The 16,581-nt window shown below is 35.0% G+C and overlaps 1 protein-coding gene across 1 annotated transcript in view; it reads right to left on the bottom strand.

Annotated features, from left to right (window-relative positions):
• Positions 1-1,473: 1,473 nt before the first annotated feature.
• cabp2a (calcium binding protein 2a) overlaps positions 1,474-16,581 on the bottom strand; it is a 38,955-nt gene continuing 23,847 nt past the window's right edge. Inside the window, exons 3-8 of the mRNA XM_059337245.1 lie at positions 14,190-14,411; positions 7,633-7,663; positions 5,153-5,287; positions 4,098-4,207; positions 2,645-2,792; positions 1,474-1,711 (exon numbers count right to left, since the gene is read on the bottom strand). Coding sequence (XP_059193228.1) covers positions 1,686-1,711; positions 2,645-2,792; positions 4,098-4,207; positions 5,153-5,287; positions 7,633-7,663; positions 14,190-14,411 — 672 coding nt within the window. The 3' untranslated portion in view covers positions 1,474-1,685. The remainder of the gene's footprint in view (positions 1,712-2,644; positions 2,793-4,097; positions 4,208-5,152; positions 5,288-7,632; positions 7,664-14,189; positions 14,412-16,581) is intronic.

The following is a 16,581-nucleotide window of genomic DNA, read 5'->3' as shown; positions in this document are numbered from 1 at the left end:
CTTTAGATTCAAGTCAGGTAATGTAGTAAACTGCATATTTAAGGAGTCACTTCTCCCAAAGTACATAAACTAAACAAACTAACAAAAATAAATAAATCTTGAAAATCTCAATGGGGCAGCTGAACACGTAATAACTTAGGATTCCTATCCCTTACTCTGATAAAATAATTTATGTGAATTGTTTTAATTATATACACTAGATATACAGTATATCAATACTTGTTGCTGGTATAGGATTCTCAGTTCAAATATATTCATATTTAAAGCTGAGTCATCACTCTATAGTGTCTCATTACATGTTAACCCTTTGATGCACAACATGGGTCTAAAGTGACCAGACAGAGTTTTTATGTTCTATATCTTTGCAATAAATTAATCATCATCATTCAGTATTGCAGGGTTTCCTCAATTAACTTCTTTTTGATCATCATACATCCTAATTGTATGTTTTACTTTCTTACATTTTGAATAAAAACCCTTTTTGTATCACTACTACTGCTTCAAATGCACAACATGGGTCAAACATTTCATTATGGGGTATTGTGTGTATAATTTTAAGAAAAAAATAATTAAATCAATTTTGGAATAAGGCTATAACATAACAAAATGTGGAAAAAGTGAAGTGCTGTAAATACCTTCCAGATCCACTGTATGTGTGACAAAATGATGCATAAACATGTTAACTCTATGGAGTCTGGGGCTATTTTGTCCATTTTTTTAATCCTTTTTTGGTAATTTTGTGTCTGTTGTTGTGTCTTTTTAGTTATTTTGTGTGTGTTTTGGTCATTTCGTGTGTTTTTTGGTAATTTTGTGTCTGTTGTTTATTTTTTAGTTATTTTGCCTTTTTTTTTGTCATTTTGTGTCATTTTGTGTCTTTTTTTGGTCTGCTTTGTTTTTATGTCTGAATGTGATGAAGAAGCCATGCAGAGGGTTCAATATATTAAATATATGAGTGTTTGGCCCCTCTTACTGCTAAAGTAACTATTTGAAACAAATTACTATTATTATAGTATTAGGTCATTTAATTTTTAATCAAATTTGGATGAATGAGTCATTTTTGACAGGTGTGTAAAATTGATTCAAAAAATATTTTTCTTCATAAAGTATGAAAAGAAAAATGGATATAATGATTGGTTGTCATAAAAAAGATATATTCAAAGAATACTTGCACTATTGAATCATAAACAAATTGATTTAAAAAGATACAGTAGAGCAAAGAAACACACAGCCAGCATGAAATAACATGGGGAATGAATGCAGGTCAATTTTTACCCATGTTGTGCATCAAAGGGTTAATTAATGAAGGGGCAACGAAGCTTCGTGAAGCATTTGCTTTATTTTTTTACCCCACTAGATGGCGGTCTTGGCATTTAAAAAAAAAGGCTTCAACAATGGTAATTGAGTGTGTTTTCAGCCCTTTCTTAAACAAAGAGCGCCATCTAGTGGGCTCCGTAAATAAAGCAAATGGTTCATGAAGCTTTGTTGTCCCTCCACTAGTGTTAAATATACATTACATTCATACAACAGAAACACATTGAAGGGATCCTCTTATACTTCAGAGGAGATGGAGGTCACTGAACGCTACACACACTAACGAGTCTTTGTACAACAAGAAGAATTATGAGGACATTAACAGTGTGCAGTCTGGTCCATGTTAGTGCAGTAGAGTGAGGTTTGGTGAAGAGTCAGCGGGACATCATTCGCACAAACTCTGTGGAAAAAAAAAATGTTGTTATTGTTGGTAAAGAAAAAAATAGAATAGTAGACCTGGATAACATGGCCAAAAACTTCTATCCATATATACAATACATATCACTACAAAGCATGCTTTTTGGTCATTATAATAATTAAGCAGTCTATGCATATGAAATATATAGTTGAGCCTATCTGAGCAGGGAGGCAAACCTGGAAGTGCCTTAAGATGCATTCTACCAAATATTCCAGCAGGGGGCACTGACTGCGGCTGCAAAAGCATTTTGATCCATTCATTTCAATATAAAATGGGAAAACTTCTCACTTGATTTATTACCTCAGAAATGTTTTTTTTGGGCAACATTATGGTCTCAATCACTAGTAAAAAAAAATAAAAAATCTTCTTCAAGACAATTTGATGTTTAGAAGAAAATAAAAGGCAAAGAATCATATGATTTGGGGCGTGGCTACCTTTGATTGACAGGTCACTAACAAGGCGAGCTGTCTGAGAGAAGCAGAACAATGTGTATCCACGGCAACGTGTCAATAAAGTTATATATAACATTATAAACATATTAAAAAAAGGAGGTTTAGCGGTTTGGTCTCATAACTTTGACCCTTTCACTGTATTTTCACTTAATGACAGTTTATTTGTTTATTAAAAACGTCTTGTTCAGCATTTGTTTGGACTAACAGACACTCCGTTTTCTGAGGTACGTAAGTAACGAACATTTTGTTTTTATTTTTTGCTAGCCAAAATGATCATCCCAGTTAATGCTAACATGAATTAGCAGCGACCAGAACAAGACTGTCCTCCCTCAGCTGTTTTTTTCTTTATAGAAATTACATTTTAATCGTTTTTATCATATATTGTGATATTTCCAAACTCTACCTTCCCAACCTTTGAATGCATTTTGTTCCTCATCTATTTGCTAAAGTATAAATTACTCACCTTCAAAGTCCACCTGTCCGTCCCCGTTGAGGTCAACGTCTCGCAGGATCTCGTCGATCTCGCGGTGGTTCAGCTGCTCCCCCATTAGTTTCTTCATGGCTTCCCTCAGCTCCCCGAGGCTGATCTGACCATCGCCGTCAGAGTCAAACTGAGAAAAATGGATGAAGAAGAAATATGTTTTTTAGAAATATATTTAAAAAAGCATGAGAAAAGTAAGTAAGGGAAAGGGGGTGATTATAAACTTATACTGTAACGAAGAAGGGCAGGTAGCCTCCAAGTCTTAAAGCTGCATTCTTTTTAATGACCAGCAGGGGGCGACTCCATTGGTTAAAACAAAGAAGTATTTTCTTGCTTTTTTGTGTTGTAGTTATTGTTTCATCTAAAAACTTTGACCCTTTCAGTGTGTTTTCAGTTAATCAAAATTCACTGTAACATTTTGGTTGGCTTAAATTGTTTGGTTCAATGTGTTTGGTTCAATTTGTACCCCAAAAAAACACTCTTTTCGAATATTTTCTGTTTTAAGCTCGTTTTTTTGCCAGCTAGAATTAGCATCCAAATGAATATCACAATAAAAGTGAATTATTTTAGCTAAAATAATATTGGTTCTCAGTGAGCTTCACCCTCTCATCCAAATGTGGTTACCTGTAGCTCTAAAAAACCAAGATGGCAACAGCCAAAATGCCAAACTCTAAGCTACGGTAGTCCACAAATCAATGGGTCAAATGGTCAATGGTCCCTATGGCAACTGCTTAACACCCACCACCTGTAATCTAGGAATAATTTTTGACTCAAACCTCAACTTCGAGAAATATCAATAAAGTAGTTCAGTCCTGTTTCCTTCAATTCAAAACCATATCCAGAATCCAAAAAATCACTTCCGCTCCGATTTGGAAAAAATCTAGACACAGTCATATTCTCCAGATTAGATTATTGCAACTCATATACCACAAATCACTCTCTCGCCTCCAACTGGTTCAAAATGCAGCAGCTCGGCTTCTTACTGGTTTGAACAGACGACAGCACATTACTCTGATTTTAAATTCTCTTCATTGGCTCCCTGTTCGTTTTAGAATTGATTTTAAGATTTTACTGATCACTTTTAAAGCATGTCAGGCTCCAGGTTACATTTCAGAGATAATGCTAAGGCTCGCTGAATCACTGAATTCTTTTAAGTCACTTCTCAAAACACATTTTACAGACTTGCATTCACATGATATTGGTCTTTTTGACTTTTGTGGTATTTTTTCTTCTTCATTGTTGGTTTCTTATGTTTTGCATGATTTTTTTTTGCATTTTATCCATGCTTGTTCTGTCAAAGCACTTTGTGAATGCTGTTTTTAAAGGTATAGCTATATAAATAAAGGTATTATTATATTTTATTAATTGTCACAGTGGCTACTTCCCCTTCCTTTATATAGTCTAAGGCCAAACTTTTATCCCTTTTATTGCTGACCTCTTTGAAGGCATCCCTCAGCTCTTTGACTCCAATCATGTCTGCAGTCTCAGCGAGCATTTTGGGACCCATCAGTTCCACAAAGTCTTCAAAGTCCACTCTGCCACCACCTAACAGGGGATAGAATTAATACACACATTCTTGATTCTTGAACAAGCAAGCAAATTACAAAACAAGACTGATGAGAAAGTGTCACTTGCAGACTAACACACAGTGTTTTTGGGACTTATAGTCGAGGCTTAAATGTTACACAGAACTCTAACAGCTCTGCATTAGGGTGCATTCATTCTTTTTTGTGTCCCTGCTAAAAAATTTTTATAGAACTGGATGTAAAATCTCATTTTATGTTGGACTAATGGACTAAAAAAAAAAAAGACACAAAATAATTAAAAAAGACACAAAATGACCAAAAATGACAAAAAAGACACAAAATGACTAAAAAAAGGACACAAAATGACCAAAGAAGACACAAAAAATGACAAAAAAAAACACAAAATAATTTAAAAAGACACAAAATGACTAAAAAAGACACAAAATGACCAAAAATTACTAAAAAAAGATACAAAATGACCAAAAAAGACACAAAATGACAAAAAAAAGACACAAAATAACTAAAAAAAAAGATACAAATTGACTAAAAAAAGGACACAAAATGACCAAAGAAGACACAAAAAATGACAAAAAAACACACAAAATAATTTAAAAAGACACAAAATGACAAAAAAACACACAAAATGACCAAAAATGACTAAAAAAAGACAGAATGACCAAAAAAAGACACAAAATAATTAAAAAAAAAGACACAAAATGACCAAACATGACTAAGAAAAGACACAAAATGGCCAAAAAAATACACAAAATGACCAAAAAAGACACAACAAAAAGTGTTTAAATGATGTATACAGGGAGGGTGAAAAGGATTAAAAAATGGAGAAAATAGCCCAAAGAGACTCCGTAGAGTTAAGAGCTCTGTGTTGGGGTGCACTCATTCTGTTTTGTGCATCCTTTCTCTCTCTCTGTGTCTATGGATGCTGATGTGTTCATGCAGGACTCACAGATCTGCTGGCTGAGTTCTATCAGCTCCATCTCTGTCGGCATGTATCCCATCGTCCTCATGCACTCTCCCAGGTCCTTACAGCTGATGAAGCCGTCCTTGTCTTTGTCAAACTCCCTGAACGCCTCACGCAGCTCTGCAGGGGAGAGGACAAAGAAAACTGACAATGAGTAAGAGAAAGATAAATATATTGCAGTTCTGGTGTACTGTAGTTATGCTCTAGAGACTTTAAAGCTCTTCCAGGCAACTTCATTTGCACTATATAAATAAAATTGAACTCTATTGAAGTGAGGTCTTATGTTTAAGGCAGCTATGTTCAAGATTTTTGATTTTCAAATTATTCAAATGTACCTAGGCCATTTGTTGGTTGAGTGTTATTAGGAAAATGAAACAATAAGGTTGATGAATGGTCTGGGTCCATGTATCTTTTGGTCATTGGAAGTGTCGTTCACAAAAGGATATAACTAAAACTAAATATGAGTGGTTATTAGATTTTCAATTCAAAATACAAACACTAAAATTAAAAATACAATACAGCTTTTTACTTCATCAGGGTCAGAAAGGGATCGCCAGATAGATAAAGATGTATTTGATTTTCATTTTCTAGTTATAATAACAGAAATTTAATTTAAAAAACACCTGTTATTTCATATTCTGCGACCGGAAGTTGTCATTTACAAAATAAAAGCGCGAGTGGTTGATTAACCGGAATGTAAATAAAGTTTATTCCTCTTTTCAAATCTTGGTCACATAACTAAAATATGCATATTTGTTTTCTCGTTGTCTGAGTGAAAAAGCACGTCACTCAAAGCGTAAGTTTGTTTGATTATCTAAGTCTTATTATGAAAACTGAAACAGGAAGTCCAGAGTCGCTCCCCTTCAAAGTAAGAGTCTCAGGGTCTGAAGTGTACTGGCTGCTTGGAGATGTTTTGATCTTTTTTTTTTCTTTTTTTTTAATTATAACTAGACAGCAAAAATCAAATCATGTTTTAAATATAGTCTATCCCTCTCTGACAATGATGAATCTAAAAGCCTTGGATTTACATTTTAATGCTTGTATTTTAAAACAAAAATCAAATTATCATGATATTACTCATTTGTTTATTAATATTCTTTTGTGAAACGAAAATCCAAATGACCAAAAGATACACAAACCAAACCCACTCAGATTGTTATATAGGTTATTCTAAACTTATTATTAGATTATTTGTATTGATGCATTTATGCAAGCAGCATTTACATTTTAATGTTTGTATTTTAAAACAAAAACTATTTACCATTCATTTGTTTATTAATATCCTTTTGTGAAACAAAAATCCAATTAGCAAAAGACACGGACGGGTCTAGTTTGTGTGTTTTTAAAAGCTGCTCTTCTTCTTTAACTGTGAATCCCCACTGAGAGCCAGACGTGCGTATACATTTTATTTTGTAATTCCCACTGACTCTGTTTTCTGTGGTGTTTAGTGAAGCGTTTCTGCATAAACAGCTGTTTAAATCACACTGATTTGAACCTATTTTCCACATGTTAATTGATCAATCAGGGTTCCTGGTGTGTCTGTGTGATTTAAACATCTGTCAAAAATAGACTTGACACGTAAAAAACGCAGGGGGTCTCCATCAGACACGTGTCTCATGTCCTCAGTGGGATTGACACATTTTATAGAACGTAATCCAATTTGATCTGTGAGACGCACAAGTGACACATAAAAACACTTCTAAGAACACGCCCAGTGGGGATTTGATTTAACAGTCTTAGATACAGAACAGCTGAGAGGGAGGGTAAATAAAATGAAGAGACAGAAAAAGACACAAAATGACAGAAAAAAAAATTACTATAAAAAGAAACAAAATGACCAAAAAAAGACACAGTTACCAAAAAAAACACAAAATAATTATAAAAAGACACAAAATTATTTTAAAAAGACACAAAATTATTTTAAAAAGACACAAAATAACCAAAAAACACCAAATGACAGAAAAAAAACTAAATTACTTAAAAAAAACAAAATAACCAAAAAAAGACAGTTACCAAAAAAGACACAAAATAATTATAAAAAGAGACAAAAAGACATAAAATGACAAAAAAAATATACAAAATTACTAAAAAAGACACAAAATTATTTTAAAAAGACGCAAAATTAGCAAAAAAAGACACGAAATTACTTAAATAACGACAGAATTACCCAAAAAGACACAAAATTAACAAAAAAAGACACAAAATTAACAAAAAAAAAGCAATTAAAGGGACCTTCCATACACAACACGGTAAAGTGCCATTCATATAAAACTCACATTAAACTTTCATATCGAGGTGGGGGCCACAAAATATCGTCACAAGGGCCACAATTGGCCCGTGGGCCGTGAGTTTGAGACCCATGCTCTACAGTAAAGCTGAATTTTTCACATTCAAACAGAAGGTTTGGGGTTTGAAAGGAAGGAGAGGGAGCAGGAGGATTTGGATGAAGCTTTTAATATCTGTACCTTCCATCTCCTCTGGTCGTAGATCTCTGTCCTGTGGAGGTGTGAACAGAAGACAGAAAAGGACAGTCAGTCAGTTCAAAACACACTTTAAATCACTGTGTCTTGATCTTTTTCTCTCACACATTCATTGCAACAACAAAAAAACGCAGTGTTTAGTGGTTATTTCTTTCCTGTGAAGCATTTCTGTCCCATGCTCAGTCTGCTGGCCAGATATTCTGCTGCTGGATTATTTGGGTTTTGATCTGACTGACCCTAATAACCTTTTTTAGTGGATCTGCTACACAAGCTTGTGTCCAATCTCATCGCACTGATGTAGAAGCTTTGAAAGTCTGCTGTGCATATGGCAAACAACACGCACTCCTAAATGCATTTTAAACAGTCATGGAAAAAAATATTACACCACTTGTTTTCTCCTTGTTTTCTCGTTCATTTTATACCTGGTACAACTAAAGGTTCATCTGCTAGGACAAATATAATGATAACAACAAAAATAGCCGATAAGAGTTTAATTTAAGAGCTGATATCTAGACATTTAACATGGTTTTGTTGATAATGATTTTGGTTATTATCAAGAATGTTTCCATGACTGTAGATGTAAAAATGACTAAAAAAGACACAAAATGACCCAAAAATGATGCAAAATTATTGAAATAGAGACAATTGACCAAAAATAGATGTAAAAATGATCAAAAAGACAAGAAATTACCAAAAATAGATGTAAAAATGATCAAAAAAGACAAAAATTACCAAAGATAGATGTAAAAATGATCAAAAAGACACAAATTAACCAAAAATAGATGTACAAATGATCAAAGAAGACAAAAAATGACCAAAAAAATCATTAGACCACCTTGTTTTCTCCTGATTTCTTGTTCATTTAATGCCTGGTACAATTAAAGGTACATTTGTTTGGACAAATATAATGATAACAACAACAAAAGCTGATAAAAGTTTAATTTAAGAGCTGATATCTAGACATTTAACATGGTTTTATTGATAATGATTCTGGTTATTATCAAGAATGTTTCCAAAGATACAAAATGACAAAAAAAAAAGTAGATGCAAAAATGACCAAAAAAGGACAAAAATAAACAAAAATAAATGTAAAAAGGTTAAAAAAAGACAAGAAATTACCAAAAATAGATAAGAGTGATAAGTGAGCAATAACTGATAAGAGTTTAATTTAAGAGCTGATATCTAGACATGATTTTGACTATTATCAAGATATCAGCTCTTAAATTCAACTCTTATCAGCTAAGCAGCTAAAGCAGGACCTCGTTCCCTCTTTCACACACATCTGCATTCACATGCACACATGCAACACCCACACCAGCTGATTTTAGAGCTTAAAATGTCTTAGAAATGAGTTTAAGCAGTAATGTTTTCCAGTTTATTTTGCAGGGCTGCAGCATGTGGTGGCAGGGAAACAAGGTGATAGCAGGATAAGTTTGTGTCTCTGCAGGGCGATGACATCATCAACAGGAATAAAACAGGCCTGGATTAGAGGCTGCAGGGGAGAGAACAGTGGCAGGGAGATTACAGCTGTAAATTGTATTATAAATCACGAAGGCTTATCGGTTTTTCATTTCTCTATCTGCTGCTGGGTTTTTCATCCGCATCTGCATCTGCGGTTCAGCCGGGACCTGATTAACCAACTTTAACACACCTGAACATGCAGCTAACACACACAATTTGTCTTTTTTAATGCTGGAATGTGTTTACTATCAGATTGAGCCGAGTTGAGGCAAAAGTGCAGGGAAGCAAATGTTTTCCTTGTTCCCATTAGGGCTGGAAACTTACTAAAAAAAAATTATATCAATATATTTTTAAAAAGAGATAGGCTGAAGACCTATCTCTTCCAACAATACCTTGGTTAAGTCATGGTCACCTAACATAAATATTTATTTAAAAAAATTAAAAAATTAAAAAAATGCACTTCTTTTTTCTCTTCTTCTTTTCTTCTTTAACATATAGCACTCCTGTAGCAATGACAGTTAGCTCTTAAAGTTATGTACTTACTTGATTCCTGTGGTCTATGTCTAGTACCTTCAGGTTGAATGCACTTATTGTAAGTCGCTTTGGACAAAAGCGTCTGCTAAATGACATGTAATGTAATGTAATGATATGGAATTAGACCATATATCGATATAGTTCAAATTTATTTTCTTTCTTCATATATAAATGCTGCCCTTACTAGGGTTTGTCATATTGAGTTTCTTTGTAATGTTTGTTATTCTTTCCTCATATAAATATATTTATTTCAGAAAAAGATTGGCCTATTTTATTTCATAGGCTATTTTTATTTAAGGTATTTTTTGTTATCTAAATGTGCACTTTATGGAGTTTTGATTCAAAAAAAGGTACTCCTGTTGTTATACAGTAGTTATGTTCAAACGGTTTCAATAAATGTCATATTTGGCTTTGACTGTGACTGAAGATTTCCTCTCACTTTGTGATAAAAATATCGGGATATATATCCATCCATCCATCCATTCTCGTCCGTCTGTCTCATTTTATCCGGGATAAGCACGGCATTCCAGGCGCCCTCAGCCTAAATATATCGGGATATGACTTTTGTCCATATCGCCCAGCCCTAGTTCCCATTTTTTCCAGTTTTCTTATTTTATTCCCAAACCACTAGTCCCACCTAAAAAACAGCACTGCAAAAAAAGGTGTGTCTAAAAAGAGATAAAACACTTAATCTGAGGGAAATTATCTTGCTGCATGGACAGATAATTTCACTTGACAAATTTAGATTGTTAAATATAGAAATAAACATGTTGAACACTTAAAAAAACCCTCTTAAAACAAGATAAATTATCTAACACTTCTAAATCTAAGTTGTTGTTTTTTTTATCTTGGTAACAACCAAATAATTTGCAGTGAGTAAGTCAGCTTTACCAACAGTTTTTTTTTTAGAAAAATATCTCAGCACCCAGTGGCGGACTCATGCTGTCTGAGGGACCGGGGCCAAAAAAGGAAAAAGGGCACCAGCTGCAAAAAGTTTTCTACAGCCTGTAGGCTAACCTATATGTTTTCTACATCTCAAGGCCACCATGGAGGGTTCTGCTTCGTTTTTATATCATTTACGGCACCCATTAGTGCACTGCATCTTGTGGAAAGGCATCCTAGAGAGTATTTATTACAAGAAAGGCACCCCGATTGGAACTGCATCACATTTTCTCTATTGGAGGAGCACTCTAGGGGGCACTTCATCCTGTTTTATCAGTCACTGGGGCCCCCGAGAAGGCACTTTTGTGGTGTTCTGTCTCACATAGCGGCACTAGGGGATGTCATCGCCAGTGTTGGCTCCACAGTTTGCTTTAGACAGAATTCCAGTCATTTTATCATATCGACACCTTAGTGCAACACTCACATACTGAAAAACTCCTTTGTCCCCCATGCTATTAAACTGTATAACACCACACTTGGAGGTAGGCAACGGCAAAGGAGGACAGAGGCCGGGGAGGAGCACCAGGCCTGACCCAATACACAACATCAACCATGACATTAACCACAACATGGCCGTTTCATACACTTTCATACACATGCTCTAATTCTGCACTGTTGTTACATTATATATTTCCTTGTATTTAAAATATTTCCTTGTATTTAGATTTTATATTATATTTTTTGTCTCTTGAACTCTCTAATTTTGCACATTTTGACTAGTTTTTGACTTTATTCTATTCTATTTTATTGTATCCATCCATCCATCCATCCATCCATCCATCCATCCAACCATCCATCCATCCATCCATCCATCCATCCATCTTAAAATAACAGCCTACGTTATTATTATTTTTTCAGGTTTTTCAGAAAACACAAAAAAATGGCAGCCAGCCTCATAAGAAGATGATTCTGTCAAAAAAATTAACATGGGCTATTATTTTAGGAAGGTGACGATAAAGCAAAAACTTGATAATGTATAATGTGTTCCTACAGGAGTTCAGTTTGCCATTTTAGAGAACAAAAGGGATTACCCAACCTTTCAATATTCACAATGGCGTCCGTGGCCACAAAAAGTTCCTCTGTGGCCACCAGATTTCACCTGTGGACACCCTGGAGGAATGTAGCATCCTGTTAGCTCGTTTGCACTACAGAGAACACCAGTGTTGTCACCATGTTACTGTCCATAATCCACTTATGAGCTGGAGTTCATCCATTGTTTGCTAGAGAACGTACATTGGTCAAACCAAAGTGCTTGTGCTTGAGGGTCATGAGGTCCCATCCCACACTGGATTCTGAAAAAATTCTAATCTAGTTTAATCACCTTAAAGATTATTGTTATTTCAGAGAAAAGCGAAGGGTTTAAAAAGGTTGTCCACAGACCGTTGGGTGACATCACAGAGATGTCCACTTCTTGTATACAATCTATTCAGGCAACACAAAGTAGAGCTGAGGCTATAATATTGTCTATAGTAGGTGTCTATAGGGGTGGCTGTGGCCCAGTTGGTAGAGTGGTCGCACACTGATTGGAATGTCAGTGGTTCGACCATGCATTTCGAAGTATCCTTGGGCAAGATACTGAACCCCAAATGGCTCCCAATGTTGTGTTCATTGGTGAATGAATGAATTCCCAATGGTGGCAGGTTTAGGATAGCCTCTGCCACCAGTATGAATGCTTTGGATAAAAGCGCTATATAAGTGCAGTCCATTTAACATATTAGACAGATATTCAATTCAATCTCTGTTCATATTCTGATCTTATTTTTGGTGTCCACTTACTCCTGACTTCTGTAATATCTGTCCCTTTAGCTGCTAAATACTCCAATAGCTAGCTATGAACGTCGCCTGTCTGCCATTAAGCTTTATCAGAGCGGTGGACTGAACCACAACAAAGCAAAACAATCGAGTTGCAGGCCGTTAAATGTGAACAATGACACAAAGACAGTCAGAACGTTTACATGACAAAAAAGGGAATTATTGCCTTAATCTGACTATAACTGGACAACTGAAGTGCATGTAAACGTGTCAGTCAGACACATATCGGAGTTCTCCAATTCCGATTAAGGATTTTCGCCGGCATGTATGACAAGACAACGCATGCTCCCATGCTCCACCCCCTGCACTGGCGTATGATCCCGGAAAAAAAACATCCAAGAGAGCCGGGCACATTAGCCAGTCGCAGTAGCCGGTCACATTAGCCAGTCGCAGTAGCCGGTCACATTAGCCAGTCACAGTAGCCGGTCACATTAGCCAGTCGCAGTAGCCGCCAGTCACATTAGCCGGTCGCATTAGCCGCTCAAAGTAGCCGGTAGCATTAGCCAGTCAGTAGCGACGGCACAAAGTGTCAAACTGAGGTGAACCTGAAATGGCGCCATATTAACCCACTGAAACGACGCATATCGCCACCCAGTGTTGAGGAGGAGGACACGTTCTCGTCATTTTCTCAGTTGCATGTAAACTGGGACAAGGACAGAAGTCCTATAAGATGCCAAAAGCGATTTTTTAGCTTAACTCGATTAAACTGTGCATGTAAACGACTGTAATGCTTCATAGAGTTGAATGGAACTGCAGAACCAAGGCCCAAGGCAACAAACAAGAATAGTGTCATTGGCCAAAGTTTCATAAAACTTCTTTTGATCTTTTTCCATTGGAAAATATAAAGTTTATGTAGATCATAAATGAGCTATATTTAGCCCGACTGTGATCAGTATTTGTCATGACTCAGCAGAATTCTGTAGCTCAGTGAGTCCACCACCTTTAATGGCTCTTTCCAATTAGTGCTGCGAGCTGCTCAGACAGGAAATGACTGTTATTGATCTATCGAGTCACATCGTCCTTCTCCTCATCAGACATCCATCTGAAGTAAGAGGCTCACATGATCTCAGCATTACGGTAAGAAAGAGAATTTATGATCTAAATTATGATTGGGAGAAATTGGGAAGGCAGTTAGTCGTTCATAAAGGTACGATCTGTTATTTAACCAATTACAACTCGACACTCCTACAGGATACGTACAGGATGAGAGAGAGATTCTTTCCTTCTTTCTTTCCTTCTTTCTTCCTTTCATTCTTCAGGAGTCATTCTTTTTTATCTATTTCTTTCTTTCTTTCCTTCCTTCCTTCTCCCTTTCTTTCTTTCTTTCTTTCTTTCGTTCGTTCTTTCTTTCTTTCCTCCTTTCCTTCCTTCCTTCCTTCCTTCCTTCCTTCCTTCCTTCCATCTTTCTTTCTTTCTTTCTTTCTTTCTTCCTTCCTCCCTCCCACCCTCCTTTCTTTCTTTCTTTCTTTCTTTCTTTCTTTCTTTCTTTCTTTCTTTCTTTCTTTCTTTCTTTCTTTCACCATTGGACAAACAAACTCAGTCACATAACTCTTGTGATAAATGTGTTATATTAATATTTATATTGTTATAGATGTTTGTCTATGAGTTGATGGGACTCACAGCGGGACATTCTGATTGGTGGATATGGGAAGGCTGTGATGATGTCACACTTGGGGATGGCCTTAACATCACCTTCACTTGAATAGTGATGACTCTGTGAAAATGGATGGATGAAGTGATTTATGTGAGATAATTCCATACTGTGTGTGTGTGTGTGTGTGTGTGGTACATACTAGCTGGCTCTGAGCGAAGCCCTGTCTGAGGAAGATACAAGCGGGCCCCACTAAGTTGTGCAGCATGTTGCAGTTCTTAACCAGCGCACACAGCGGCTCATCGAAGTCCCGCTCGTCCTCCTCGTCGTCCGTGTCCACCTCACCTGCACCACCTGCACCACCCAGCCCGCCCAGCATGGCGGCGGCCAGCGGGGCGCCGCTTCGCTCTACGCCCGACTCCCCCTTAGAGGAGGGGAACCAATCCAGTTAGGGTCCACACAAAGTTACCACTTCACTTCCACTGATTGCAAGAAAACCGATTTCGTACTGTTTTGGCATACGTCAAATATTAAAATATAGTTGTATTTATCTTGTTGTTTAGAAACTTATTCTATTTAAATTAATGTTGTGTCCAGTAGGAAGCTTGTTTAACAACTCAAATATAGCTCAATTATTTTTTAACATCTAACTTGTAAGTGTACTACTTTAAAGCTTTTTGGGACCAAATTAACTCACTTTCAAATTTATAAAAGCATACTTTTAAGTGTTCTTTTTATGTGTACTTAAAGTTGTAGTAGTGGACTCTGTGTATATAAGTAGTTTACATCTTTGTTTAGTATGTTTTATCCATGTTTGTGCTGAACTATACAATTTGTGAACTTATGATATAATTATATACTTGATGCCTACTTATTAAGTTAATGAAAGCTGACTTTAGTAAACTCCCTTTCTTTAACTGAACTTACTAATAAACATACTTCAAGCACACTTTAAAGTACACTCCCAGTATACCACTAGTTTGTATATTGCAAGTATAATTCTAGTTTCTTTTAAATTAGTTTCTTTTAAATTGCCCTTTGTTTATGACAGTATACTTTAAAATATGCCACATGTAAAAATACAGTTAATTTAACATTTACATTTACATTTACATTTACATTAACATCATTTAGTGATGACAGCTCTGCCCTACAAAGTCTAACTGCAGTAGGTACATTATTGGTCGAAATTGAGTTATAACTAAAAATGAATTCCTTGATGTCTGTTTTATCTTGTGACAAAGTTTTAGATTTAAATTTTGCTTTATTTCTGAGAAATAATTATCCAAAAACCACAAAATCCAACTCAAAACTAAGCAGTAACTGCTCTTACCACGGTCTGCTTTGGATATATAAACTAATTTAAACATGAAAATAATAGAAATTATAAATTAATTTGAAAGGGAAATTATAATCTAGATATTGATGAAGTAAAAAAGTGAGATAAAATTATATTAAGACTGAAATATAACATTAATTTATGATATTAAGTCTAAAATACACAATTTTTGAATAGAGTTGTTAAACACTTTTAAATGCACTAATAACAAAGTCCATTTGAAAATATTTTCAAATGTTATTATATTTATTCACTATTTATCCACTCTGTTTTCACATTACCATTAAACCTTTTACAGCAATGCAGTAACTAAGTTTTTGGGGTTAAAGGTCAAATAAATAATCAGGATTTTTTAGCATAAAATTTACATCATCAATACATGTAGAAGTAAGTGTCATATCACTTATCTACATGTAACCAATTACATGTAAAAAATGTATTTTACCTTTTGCTAGTTACTGCAGTTAGACTCTGTAGGGCAGAGCTGCTCATATAAAACTGGGTTTAATAAGTGGGAAAAACACAAGACGATTAATTAACACAGTACTGTCTGTCTTCATCAGTTCAACCTCACTTTAATAAATTTGTTTCTCTCAGCTAAAAAAAAACAACACACTGTAAATAATCGCTGTGAAACCTACAGTTCTTTACTTTATTATTCACAGTTCATCACTGTGTTTGATTTTTATAGTAGTGCTGTATAATTTACAAGAAAAAGTGCTAGTTTCAAGTATTGTTGGCTTATTTTAATGTTACTACATTTACACAACTGGTCGAAATAAATATTTTTGGATTTCACTGGCAGATAATTCTACTTGTTTCGAGCATGTATTTGCTTAATTCTAGTTATTTATTTCTCATTTTTGTCAGTTAGTTTTTGCAGTGTGTCTTCATAAGTTCAACCTCACTTACAGATAATAATTTGTTTCTCTCAGCTCAAAAACAACAACGGTAACACTTTACAATAACCAACTAAATAATGTTTATAGATGGTTTATAAACCAGTTATTAACATTTACAAAGTGCTATACATATTTAATCTTTAAATGTTTTCAACCAATTTCTTAATGATTAACATACTTAATATGGTGTTAAAAATGTTAAAATGAGTGCAACTAAAACTATTAATTATAATCTAATTGCTTGTTAATGGTAAAGTAACTATAAACTTACATTAATATACCAACTATTAGCCATTTTAAAATGATTTACTTAGCTAAACATTCAAAAATTATGTATTTACCATTCTAAATGG

This window comes from Centropristis striata, chromosome 1, assembly GCF_030273125.1.
Source record: "Centropristis striata isolate RG_2023a ecotype Rhode Island chromosome 1, C.striata_1.0, whole genome shotgun sequence".
Taxonomy (NCBI): Eukaryota; Metazoa; Chordata; class Actinopteri; order Perciformes; family Serranidae; genus Centropristis; species Centropristis striata.
This window is presented reverse-complemented; position numbering and strand designations above follow the sequence as displayed.